Here is a 12,865-nt window from a genome sequence, read left to right as displayed (position 1 = left end):
ACATATATAAAATATCTGATATTTAAAAATAATCGGCCCCTATGGGGCAGCCCTGAAGCAACAAAACATGGGATCAGCTGAAGGTTTATTTTCTTTTTGAAATCCCTGAATGACCACAATAAATGGAGCCTAAGTATTGGTGGCGCTTTTAATTCTATAAGCATTACAAGGTAAATCATTTTTGCTGAAAACTGCACTTTCACTCTGTTTTTACTATGGTAGAGCTGCATCGCATTAACCTTTTCCTGTTTTCCTTAATGAAGTTAGGGACTATGACTGCATTCGGCTTCACGAATAAAAACACATGCAAGTAAGTCTTTTGCTCACGTACATTGTTCTTACAGATACAGCTTTCAACAGTTGATTTTTACATGCTTTCTGTGCCAGGGTATATGTTGCGATAATTTTGCCTGTTCCAATAAATCTTTAGCTGAATGCAGTGTTCGGTTCAAAATTGTTTAGATTTTATGCTGAAATTTCACTTAAAAGCTGGCAACAGAGTTTCAACTTGAATAATGTAGTTGCTGCAGTATTTCGACATACAGTCGAAAAGTATTTCGAAGGCTCTGGTCGCTGCTGCATACAAGTTTATCACAGTTTTCATATATGTAGTTTTATTTGGTGACAGCTCGTGAATACTTATTTCAAATAAACAGTAGTGTAGTTCTAGGATTATTTAAAAAAAAAGGCTTCCTTACTATTTGAAAACTATTGGAGGAGTATTAGGTTCATTTAAGCGTTCTATTTGGTTATACTGCTAATTGATTCATATTGAATTCGCTTTCGAAATTTATTACTCGCAAACCACTTGCTTGTGCGCATCTTGTCGTATTAGAGTGCTCGTGCTGTCAATGCTTCATGCATGGAGATTTCGAAGTGTATTTGGCCTAGAGAGAATATGCTGTCACCTGCGTCCTTCTCTTCTAATAATAGTGCAACCTCTCGCTCCTCGTTTGAACGGAATTGCTTGGCGTGTTTGTAGAGTGACACTACGAGATATTTGTTTGCAGGTCTATCGAGACGCTGCTGCATATATTTGTGCTCCTCATTTCGCATCGCTATCATAATCAGTAGCGGTGGCATTCACTACAAGTAGCCTAAGATATGCCACAGTAAGTGCAAGCTGAGTGACGTGCGCGACATAGACACTCAAGTGCTCTGAAATCGGCTCTTTGAGCAGCAAAATATGCTTACCGAGTTACGATTATTGTTATATAGTCCGCACATGAACTCTTTACACCATCATCTTCCATTTTTCACTGCATATCTGTGCCGACTTCAACGCTTTCGGGGATCATTGCAAACGGAGCGACGAGTCTTTCGGCAGCGTCGACACAGGCGTGCGCACAGCGTTTCTGTAGGACCTTGGTAACACCAACTACTTGATAGCGCCATCTTCTCATTTATTGCAGGTGGTTTGCCAGTACGCGAGCGAGTGTTAACTTTGTTCTCTCTTTCGCAGCGGCGTCTGCATCAGCCGCGCCCACGCCGGACACACGAACCCCGCAGCATCGTCATGGGCGCAGCCATGTTTGCTGACGAAATTACGCACGAACCAATGAGCGCGCAGCTTCCAAGAGCCTCGTGAAGCCGCCTGGCGCAGTGCATTGTGAGGGGGGGGGGTCTATCCGCTCACCTTTGTAAACTCGCGGCTGGCGCTAGACTACAGTGTTTTAGAACACTGTAGCTAGACTGCACCTGCACGCTCCCTTCTAATGGTCTTCGCTACGGGTGAGGTACACGCCTCTCTCCACTCCTTTGAGGGCGGCGCTGCGACCCTGCTGCTCTGTACCGCGCGTGCAACGCCAGCACACGAGTTCGGACGCGCTTCTCACTCACCGCGCATTGAAAAACAAGTTGCTTAATCATTGAAGACGCACAAATGGTTTGTGGCATTGCTCATACCTGATGATGCTGGGCTTGAACCTATACACCTTTGAAGAGTGCACTTTGCTGGCATTGTCACAAGCCCCGAAGTGCGCGCATGATCGTATCCTCTTTGTGACAGAAAGCGGCATACCACACCCCTTACGAAATCGTCTGGGTACGCTGTATTCTTTCTTCCATCACATTCTATTTTATGCTAAAGAAACACGGCCTTTTTCTCTCCTTTCTGTGCATCTGCTGCAATTTTTTAAACGCATGCGAGCTGCTTGCGTTCGCGATAATATTGGGACGCATCTTTTTTTTTTCTTTTTTTTTTCCCAGAGATCGCTGCACTTTCTCGCATTCTGAATGATGGTGCGACACTTGGGAGCACAATCGTCCTATCATAGTCTGGTATCCACCCAACCGATGAGCGTCGCTGTTTATTGTTTGCGTACAAACACTTAATTACTGCTTCTTTTTCAGTGCAAGCGTCTTGTGAAGTTGCAACATCCAGATCTGTTTTGTTGGTCTCCGCTTTTTGCTTGCTTGATGTTTGACGTAGGGGCGAAGCTCGTGAAGCAGGACCTTTGCGAGGCTTCTATGCACTTGAAATCATGTAGGAAGAATAGTTCTTGAAAAAAGTAGGTGCGGAGTCAGGAATAAGTTTTCTGATGCGGAACACAGGCGCATAGTTTTCATCGTGCATGTGTCTGCTGCATACGACTGTCGATGCAGACCTGTCTTTGATGATGAGTTTGTCTCTCGCAATATTATTTTGTCATTTAACACACAGCTCAGTATTGTTCAGGAATTGGTGAGAAGGAACACCGGGTGTTTTCCCCGAATGGGACTTGCAATACAGAACCACGGCGATCTAGCGGCCGTGACGAAACACAACAATACACTAGAGTATAAAGTTGGGCATGTTGGTAAGACACAGTTGATCGACGTAGCGCGTTTAGAAACATAGGACAAGGGAAGGGACAGAAGGGAGGGACAGAAGCGATCCCTTCTGTCCCTTCCCTTGTCCTATGTTTCTAAACGCGCTACGTCGATCAACTATGTCATCCACAACAATACACCTTCACGCAGCTAATATAGATCTATGTCTGTAATGCGCGCATTGAAGGTTGTGCTACTGCCTTCTCGACTCAAAAAATTACTGTATACTGAACACTGTCAAAGCACTGAATGAAATGCAGCCGTGGTGGGTATATCCCAGAATAAAGCAAGTCACACTAGAGATAAAGGCAATTCACAACAACCTGCTTATAGCAATGAGCCACAAGAAAATTTATACAGATTTTTCAGAAAAACATCTGCTTACTTACCGAAAAGTTGTAATGTTGTCAATTTCTATTTTTAAACATGTTGTTCTACGAACTAGAAAGATAGCGCAGAACTCATTTGCACTACAGTTTTAGTTCCAGGACAAGCGGCTTGCGAGCGTAAGCAGCTACGTCCTTCGTTCGCATTCTTGATGAACGTGGCTTGCAGTACAAAGGAATGCAAAATGGCTTGGGGTCTCCGCAATCAATATTTCCAGGTGGTGTTAACACCTTGGCAATACACACCACTACTCTGCAGATGCTGTCCGAAGATGTTATTCAGCACAAGGGTCCTCTCTTTTTTTTTTACTTTCTTTCTCCTTATACGCTGTTTTTTTAGCCATTAGATATACAACACACGTACGTTTTTAAAAACGTCAGCTGCAGACAGCAGCTATTGTCCCGGAAAACATTCCAAATGCATTTGGAAAAATTAAGAAGTATAGAAAATACTTATAAAAGGGAAGGCGCGCTCGTCATTCCTTGAGCGACCTCTCTTAAAGGGGTACTGAGACAAAACTTCGTGGCCTAGATAGCCTGCGAGGTCGATTCTCGTGAACATTAGTATATCATCTGAGAGATATCAACAGCCAATATAGCTTGGAAGGTATTTTAAATTAATTTTGAAGTTTGCGTCAGGGACGGACTCCATAGCACTATAGACACCCTCGGAGGTGACCCCGAGGTTACCCCGTACTTCCCTCACGTCACCACACTGTGGTCAACAAAACAACTTATAATGGCGTCATAGTCGCCATTTTTCTTTTGCCGCCGCGTTAGTTCCCGAAGTCTATATTACTCGGCTACTGGTTGCGAGGGTGTGGCCATGGTGCACGCTTAGAAAGTTTTGTCTTTGGCGACATTCCAGTCCCGTTTCGTATTCGAAAGTAATTCTTGATGAGGACTGTGCGGAAGTGCGTCACAATACTGTGTGCCGACTTGGTCAAGATCTGCACACGCTAGGTGGCGACAGTTGCACCCAGTTTTCGGAACTCTCTCAAACCGAAACTGACTGATAATGAGAGGCCTGTAATCAAATATTTGTCGCAAGCTGCAGGAAACGATGTGTTGTGTCATGACTAACAGGTCCCCAGCAACGCATTGCAGCAGAAAAACGCGTGGCCACAAGTTTTTGTGTCAGTGCCCCTTTAATTGTGAAGTCGTTGTCCGACGAGATCAAGGGCCAAAGGTGTTAAGTGGTCTCTCATTGCAGAACAGGTGCAGCAATGTTCTTCTCTCTCTCTTATCCTTGCCAGTGCTGTATGCCTTCTGAATTATGCCTCTCATTAGCCGATTCTTCCGGACTTTCACCGAGTTTCAGCTTGTATTATCCACGAGCACATACATACCTACATTAAGCGGCAAGCTGTCTGGTAAATTAGTTTTCCTTTAGTAGGCAATCCTCCCTCTATCCTCGATTTCTTTATTAATCCCCCTCCCCCTCTTCATCTAGAACCTTTATTCCACGGTTTCACATCGACAAACTCCCTAGTCTCTTGTGCGCTGCGCAGAAGATGCAATGTCAGGGTCGCTGCGCCCCTACCACTTATGGGTGGCGAAAATACTCAGAAACTCTCCCACTGTATTCGCGACGGGGCCGTAAGTAAAGAAGCACATGCAGGTGCAGTCTAGCCCGGCCGTGGGTCGGATAAGTCTGTGTGCATTATCTCTGTTAGGGGCGCTCAACGTGGCTAAAACTTTACATTCATTACAGTGGTGCGACGAGCAGGAGAGTTAGCAATAGGATGGGCGTCAAGCCACAGCTTTTTTAGGGGGACCCAGAGCCCTGAGGCGAACAGTGACGCCAAAGACAATTCTAAAGGAACGCCAATATTCAAGTCATGTGGGGTCCGTGGAAGAAGAAATCGGCATAAGCACAAGATCCGAGCAAAATCAGAAATAGGCTATATTAACGTGCAGGGTGGCAGGAATAGGTTGAAGTGGGAAGAGATAGAATAGCAGTTAAGGCAGGAGGAGCTGATGGTATATAGGGTTGTAGAGACACAACTTCGGGACATGGAGCAACCACCTTGCCATTCGGACTACGTATGGGAATATTGCAATAAAACAGAATGCAGCAAAAAGAAAGGTGGAATTGGGGCATGTATACATAAAAGTATGTGTTGGCTAAGATTCAAGCATGGAAGCACGGAACATTTATGGTTAAAAAAGAAAAGTCGCTGGGCAGATGAAACTCCCTGTTTTGGTGTACTTGTGGACGGGAGCAAAGGTCAGAGAGGAAAACCAAGCAATGTTAGAGTGTATAGAAAATGACATTGAGGAATTGGGAGGAGAGTGCGAGATAATTATACCAGGAGATATGAATGCACACATAGAAGATATAGATGGGTATACTTACCCAACAGGCAAAATGATCATTAATATATGTGAAAGGCATGATTTGATCATTTGCAACAGGACTGAGAAGTGTGAAGGGCAAATAACATGGGAGGTAGGAGGGTTGCAGTCGACGATAGATTATGCACTGATGTCACATATGATGTATGATAGGCTCAGGGGAATGCACATAGATGAATGTGGCTCCAGAAGTCTGGGTAATGATCACAAACGTATCAAGCTAAGTTTTGGAAGAGCAGTGAAAGTGGGAAGGAGACAAGGTTAGCAACTACAGGAAAAATTTTATTCAGAAAAGCAAATAGAAATAGCTACTAAACAAATTGAGAAAGTAATCACTGAGGATAATTAAACAGTGTGGACGTACACGAATCATATTAGATTGTTTGAGCTAGAGCTTGCTAAGAACGTGACAAGTCACCCCGGAAAAGGAAACACAAACCCAAGAGTTGGTGGGATGAGGAAGTTAAGAGAGCCATAGCAAAACGTCAGGAAGCCTCTAGGGAACACAGACATGCTAAACAGCGGGGTGAATCGACAGATGATGTTAAAAAAAAATGGGATATCTCTCTAAGTTGTACAAGGAAAGCATCCCTTCCGCTCAATGAGAAAAGATTAGAAGAAAGGGGGCTCAGTGGCTGGCAAAAGTACATAAAAAGGATAGAAAGCCAGCTGTAAAAGTTTGGAACCATGTGAATTCCCTAAGAAATAAGACAAGCCTAGAGCAGATGTTTATAACTACAGCTCAAGGTGTTAGGCTAAAAGGGGATGAAGCTATTTGATACATAAAAACAAGGGTGACAAAAAATTCTCAACAAAGTGCCTTATGCACTTTAATAGACGAGGATAGATCAAGTGGTGCAGTGGCTCCATTTTCAAGAGAATGGAAAAGGGCTGAGAAGAGGGTTCCTAGTAGTACATCAACAGGCCCTGATGGCATCCGAATCATGCTGACAAAAGCATTGGGTCCCAAGTCTAAGGAGACTTTGAGAGAGTCAGCGAGCAAAACAATATTCAATGGTGAAGTCCCCAATGAATGGAAACTTAGCAGGATGAGCATGATCTATAAAGAAAAGGGGGACAAAGCTGACGTAAACAACTACCGTTCTATAGCAGTGACATCAGTAGTCTACAGGCTGGCTATGCAGATTATAAAGGAAAGACTGCAGACATGAATTGAGGATGAGGGGGTGCTGGGGGAACTGCAAAATGGGTTTCAGAAATAAAAGAGGTTTGAAAACAATCTGTTCTCACTGACGCAGTGCATCCAAACAGCAGAAGAGGAACACAGGCCCCTGTGGCTAGCATTTTTGGATATCAAGGATGCGTACAATAGCGTGGTTCAAAAGGACTTGTGGGGAATACTGGACACACTAGGTGTGGAGGATGGAGTCACTAAGCTCTTAAATCATATATATAAAATAACAATGTAGTTATAAAATGGGAAAAACAGGTATCCGAGCCCACAGAGATAAAACGGGGGCTTCTGCAGGGGTGTCCTCTGTCACTCTTGTTATTCATGATGTACCTACAAGGATTAGAGGCCGAATGAGAGGGGAGTGGACTTGGCTTCAACCTCTCTTTAGTCAAACAAGGAAAACTCATTGATCAGGCACTACCAGCATTAATGTACGCAGATGATATAGTGCTAACGGCAGACAACAAGGAAGATTTGCAGATTGATGGACATCTGCGGTAATGAGGGAGATAGGTTAGATTTTAGATTCAGTAAGGAAAAATCAGCAGTCATGATTTTTAATGATAACAAAGGTAGTGAGCTTAGAATACAGAAAGTCGGGCTAGAGATAACAGATAAATACAAATATCTGGGCGTATGAATAAGCAATAGACCGAGTACCTAAGGGAAGACGAAATATAGGTGACGGCTAAAGGTAACAGGAATGCAGCAGTGATGAAAAATAGGCCACTCTGGAATTACAATAGGTATGATGTTGTGAGAGAAATAAGGAAAGGGGTCATGGTTCCTGGTCTGACGTTCCGCAATGTGGTCTTGTGCATGAGATCAGAAGTTCAAGCAAGATTAGAAATTAAGCAACGTGGAATAGGTATGTTTGCTTTAGGAGCTCACGGGAATACACCAAATCAGGGAGTACAAGGTGATATGGGATGGACATCATTTGAGGGCAGGGAAGCTAGCAGCAAAATAAAATTTGAGAAGCGATTGAGAGAAATGGGGGAGGAGCGTTGGGCTAGGAAGGTCTTCAGCTACTTGTACATGAAGAATGTCGATACGAAATGGAGGAAGCAAACCAGAAAATTGACGGCTAAATACTTAAAAAACAGCAGGGGGCCAAACCAAAAAGAATTATCGGTTGAGAAGATGGGAAAGGAAGCTGAGACCGATATGTGGAGAATGGGCATGATTAAGAAGTCAGCACTAGATATCTATCGAACTTTTAAGCAGGAAATTGCCAAGGAAAGGATTTATGATAATACTCGGGGTACTTCTCTACTGTTTGAGGCTGCAGTATGGAAGTGTTGTGAACCAAGACTTATCGGGCCAAATACGAAGGGGTAGACACGTTATGTAGAGCGTGTGGAGAGGAGAAGAAAACTGCTGAACACCTGATAAGTTCCTGTAAAGGGCTTCACCCTATAGTTCAGGATGATGGTGCAGAGTTTTTGAAAGCACTGGGGTCAGAGACAGCGAGGGCAAAATAGACCTGTAGAAATAACTAGAACCAGGTTATCTAATTGGTGGCAAAAATCAAGGCCAAGTGAAAATTAAATCCTTCGCTGCGAAGTACCAGTCCTCAACTTCACTATATAAAGGGGAAAAAAAAGATAAATCTAGTTGTTGGTTCACTAAGTATTATGGCTAGGTGGCGTTAGCCATTGCCCAATCTAAAGGGTACATCCATATCAATCTATCTATCCATCCATTTTTATTTTAGGATGTATCTAAAGACCGTTAAAAATAGTTACCATGGCATTTTTTATAAAAAATTGAATAAAATATTTTTCTATTACTCTTACTATCAATACAAGAGTGGTGGCTGTTTAAGCTCAAGCATTGACTTTATCTTGGCGCTCGAAAAGTACCAGGCCATCGATTGCGTTTCTGTCGATTGATTTGTTCAAATTACACTGCGGTACTTTCTGTCGATCAGCATTACAAAGCTCTGTTTTGATACACCTGTGATATAGCAGCTTGTGGGTCATACACTATATAACGCTACGACGAAGCGAACGTGTCTAAAAGCTGTGAACCATGTCAGGGGCTGTGCTTCACTGACGTCCGGCTGCGCAGCCTCCAGCGTGAAAATTCAACGCCAGTAAATCGCTCGGAGACTGCCTACGAAGATGGAATAATCATGCACAATGAGGGTGTGTTCGCCAGTGAGTGAAAATGCGCTGTTTTGCATCTAAACATGGTCTTTTTATTTTGCATGTTTTTCTTTTGCTATAGTTTTTGTCATTTCATAAAGCTTTTCAACTTGTACAGCTAATGAGATGCACACCTTGTGAATGTTTGAGGTTGTTTTTTTTGTAATAACACTCGCTGAAAGTATCTTTACTGCTAAAATTTGTAACACAGATCACAGCATAAGTTCTACATGTTTCCACTCAAAATGAGTCTGCTGCAATATATGCTCAAAAATTCAATGCATAATGATGATATGTGGGGTTTAACATCCCGAAACCACCATATCATTATCAGAGGCGCCACAGTGGAGGGCTCCAGAAATTTCGACCACCTGGGGTTTTTTTAACGTGCGCCCAAATATGAGCACACAGGCCTACAGCATTTTCGCCTCCATCGGAAATGCAGCCGCCGCAGCCGGGATTCGATCCCGCGACCTGCGGGTCAGTAGCCAAGTACCTTAGCCACTAGACCACCGAAGTGGGGCAAATTCAACGCATTGTAGAGCCAAGTGAACCTTTAATACATATAAGCGTTTGTACATTTTTGTAAGTTTAAAATGAAGAATATTACATTTGCATGAACCATATAGTCCATATAGTTGGGGAATTACCTAGCTTTGTCCTCTGAGGAACGTCACTAAAACAAATTCATTATAATGCCATTCACAAGACAAATTCACAAAAAAACAGCTATGTTATGTCCAAACTACCTTTCTTATATGCAGTGTTCCCATATACATTCTTTTTAGTCATGCATCACAAATCCGTTCACACCTCTACCAGAGTAGACAGGACTTTGTTTTTTTCTTACAACCCAACCGCAGCTTTCAAGGAACTGCTCATATCAGTGCACGCTTGGACGCCTCATCACTCTGAACCTACCTGAAGTCAGCGGAGAATGTGTCATCACTGAAAGCAAGCTCATGGGCCAAAATCCTCACAAGGTATGGTTGAGGACACTTTATTTATTGAACATATTTTGTTCAACCATATCTGTCTTACCCTGCTCACGACTGTTTTTTTTTTTCTTCTCAGAAAACTGGACTTAAGAGAGACCACTGATTTCCAAGGTACCCACATCCAGTCGTAAGAAGCTCAACAGTTGCTTTGAAACATGTTTATTTACATGACAGCGTTAACAAAATCAAAATGAGAAGTAATCAGTAATTTGCATTCGCTTGAATTTCTGCCGCTGTAACTCCATGACCATGATTCGTAGCTTGTCCAAGGGCGCCAGTTCAGCATCCGAAATCTTATTTGCTGAGAAATGCTGCTGTTCGGTTTTTTTCCACTTCTAGTAAGTTTAGTTGGGTTTGATTTTGCAAAATGTTGTGATCACTCTGGACAGACTTGTAGAAGCAACGAAAACAAGGAACTCCCAGTTCGAATTAGGTGTTTTTAATACCAATGTGATAAAATTGTCGAGAGATTTCCCCCCACAGAAATACACAGGGCTGTGCGCTTTTACTTAACCGAGTTCAGATAACTACCTTTACGGTAATATTATTTGTTCTATGTAAAAGACCTGACACACGAGAAAGCATTTTTAAAGGTATGTTAATTTTTAACAGAACAATGACTGAGTACACTCAGCAGGTATAATTAGAATTGGCCAGTGTTTGTACATGTTGATGATTTGAATGTCTACTAACAGCTATTTCCTAGATATTGCTGTGAAATATGTAGCCAAAAGGACTGCTTTTGTATGATACCCGTTTTAAGAGTGAGGCAGACTGTTGGAAAGTAGTGAAGAATAAAAATGTGAATTCAGCTTCTGCCGTTGTCCATCGTTTGAGCAGTGTCTTTGATGACTATTCACCATTGGCACAAAAAAAAAAAACTCATTCATTCATAAATCAATCCAATGCATAACAATTTTATGAAGGTCATTCAAAAAGTAAGGGCAATTTGGTTCCAAGTAAGTAATTATTCATTAGCAAAAGTGGGCTTAGTTTAGCGAAAACCTACTTCACTTTTCTACAGAATCACAGCACTAGTTTCCTTAGTCAATCTGCATAAAAGATCACCACCTGGTAATTGAACCTGTTGTGAACGGCGGTCTTAAATTTCTCCCTCTTCAAATCGTACCCAAATCCACTGTTTCATGTGAAAAAAGAGGAAATAATTGCATGGTGCTGGCTGAGGACAGTAGGGCAAGCAATTAGTGTTCCCTACCAAAATATTTGATTTTCCTATTGGTTCTGATTGTGGTGCAAGGATGCACGTTGTCATGTGGGAGGCCGATTCTGGATGAGAATTTGTGACATCATCAATGTTTATCGTACTTGTTACTGTAAGTGAGGACGACATTTTATGAAATTAAACACTAAAAATGCCCTTTTTGACTTGGAAAATGTTAGCCATCATTTTCTAACTGGAGTAAGTTAATTGCTTGAATTTTTTTCGGTTTTTGCGAAAAGGAGTAGTGGCACCACTGTGATGTTTCTGAAATTGCGTACACTATGAAGCGTCATCACCTGTGCAACAGGGTTCAAAAACAAATCATCCCTGTTTTATTGGTAGCAGTCCAAAAACATTCACATACTTGATGCCCTTTAGTGTTTGAGTTGGTCGGTAAGCATTTTTGGAACCAAGTTTTGTGATATCTGGCCATATCGGCTACAATTGTGCAAATTGTAGTGAGGCCAACAAGGGGAACATTGTCTTACAGCCCACTAACTGTTAGTCCTCAAGCCACTGCAATATCCTGTCAAACAGTTTGGTTGGTCTGAATGCTTGGCGTGGTACTCCACTCTTTGTCGTAGACATTTGTGCAGCCATTTCGGAAGTCTCAACACCATGTTTTGACACTTGTTTCACGCCTCACAGTTGGTCCATGAACCAGGCACAACTCCCTGTAGATTGGAAAAGCTAGTGATTCTTTTGCATGCAAAATTGTAAATATAGAGTGCACCTCGCAAGAGGCGGGCGCAACCTTATTTGCCAACATTGTTGTCTGCCTTCCCCGGCAAGCAGATGACTACTGAGCCAGAACAATCACTTCAGTACTTTCGCTGAAAAGTGACAGATTGAGCTGTGTACGTAACTCTTCAGTCTGATGCGAAAATACTGAAAGATTAGGCAATGGCCCTTGCTTTGTGAATAGACATTATAGAAAACTTCATTATGGAGATTTGATTGCAATGATTATTCGCTGCCTATTTTTCTAACATTGCTACCGCGACTTCCAGCACTTCTAAGCTGTCTACCTCGTGCGTGACACACGAGGTAGACGTTGCCTTCTAGGCATCGTCTACCTCGTGTGTCAGCTGATCAACAGTAGGCGAGCAAGGGTAAGGGTAGCTCATTCTCTTGTAGTCATCCGTGACAACTTTCACAAGAATGTTGACTTGCTGAAATGTTTGACTCAGGCTTTCACTATTCGCCAAGTGTTACTCAATTAAAGTGCCTGTCCCTGCAACCCTTTTATCTCTTTTGAATCGTAAACGAAGTTCCCTTTTCAACTGCCACAGCACTTTTTGGGGGCATGTGTGGTGAGAAAGACACGGTGCCAAGTACTGCGCAAGGGGTGTCCAGTGTAAATATCCTTGTCTGACTGAACGTGACAAGAGACAAAGTTGTACAATTTCAGCGGGTAATTTTATAAAAGAGATAGCTATTAATGTTTTTTTTTGCATGTATTGTTCAATTCTGTGAGAGACAGTGTTTCTTGTTTACATGTATACTGCTGCATTCACGATTATCAATAAACAATGTAAGCTTACTTGCTTGGCATGTTTTTTGACAGTTGAGGCCTATCGGTCACCTGGCGGCATATCGAAGTTATTTGGAGTAACGTTAGGCTGCCGTGCGCGCGCAAACCACCCCGCAACAGCAGCGAATAAATGCCCCAAACCTACGCGCGCGCACCGCGACCACTTGCACCTGCCACCAAAGCAGCCGCCATTGTGCCCTAACGCAATGAT

At 42.8% G+C, this 12,865-nt stretch overlaps 1 protein-coding gene and 1 long non-coding RNA gene across 3 annotated transcripts in view; one reads left to right on the top strand and one right to left on the bottom strand.

Annotated features, from left to right (window-relative positions):
* LOC119175480 (sulfotransferase 1C2) overlaps positions 1-12,864 on the bottom strand; it is a 104,935-nt gene extending 92,071 nt beyond the window's left edge. Inside the window, exon 1 of one of the 2 annotated variants that reach the window (XM_075877753.1) lies at positions 12,665-12,864. In XM_075877753.1, the coding sequence (XP_075733868.1) occupies positions 12,665-12,675 (11 nt within the window). In that variant the 5' untranslated portion in view covers positions 12,676-12,864. Of the gene's footprint in view, positions 1-1,905; positions 2,821-12,664 lie in introns of those variants that run through there. The other variant, XM_075877752.1, reaches the window with a different exon arrangement.
* Positions 1,959-10,546, top strand: LOC142775766 (uncharacterized). The gene is made up of 3 exons (XR_012886996.1): positions 1,959-2,044; positions 9,764-9,883; positions 9,975-10,546. It is a non-coding gene; the product is annotated as an uncharacterized LOC142775766 (long non-coding RNA).
* Position 12,865: the final 1 nt, after the last annotated feature.

Source organism: Rhipicephalus microplus, chromosome X (genome assembly GCF_043290135.1).
Source record: "Rhipicephalus microplus isolate Deutch F79 chromosome X, USDA_Rmic, whole genome shotgun sequence".
In the NCBI taxonomy this organism is placed as follows: domain Eukaryota; kingdom Metazoa; phylum Arthropoda; class Arachnida; order Ixodida; family Ixodidae; genus Rhipicephalus; species Rhipicephalus microplus.
Note: the sequence above shows the minus strand (reverse complement) of the source record. Positions and strands in the feature narration are given on the sequence as shown.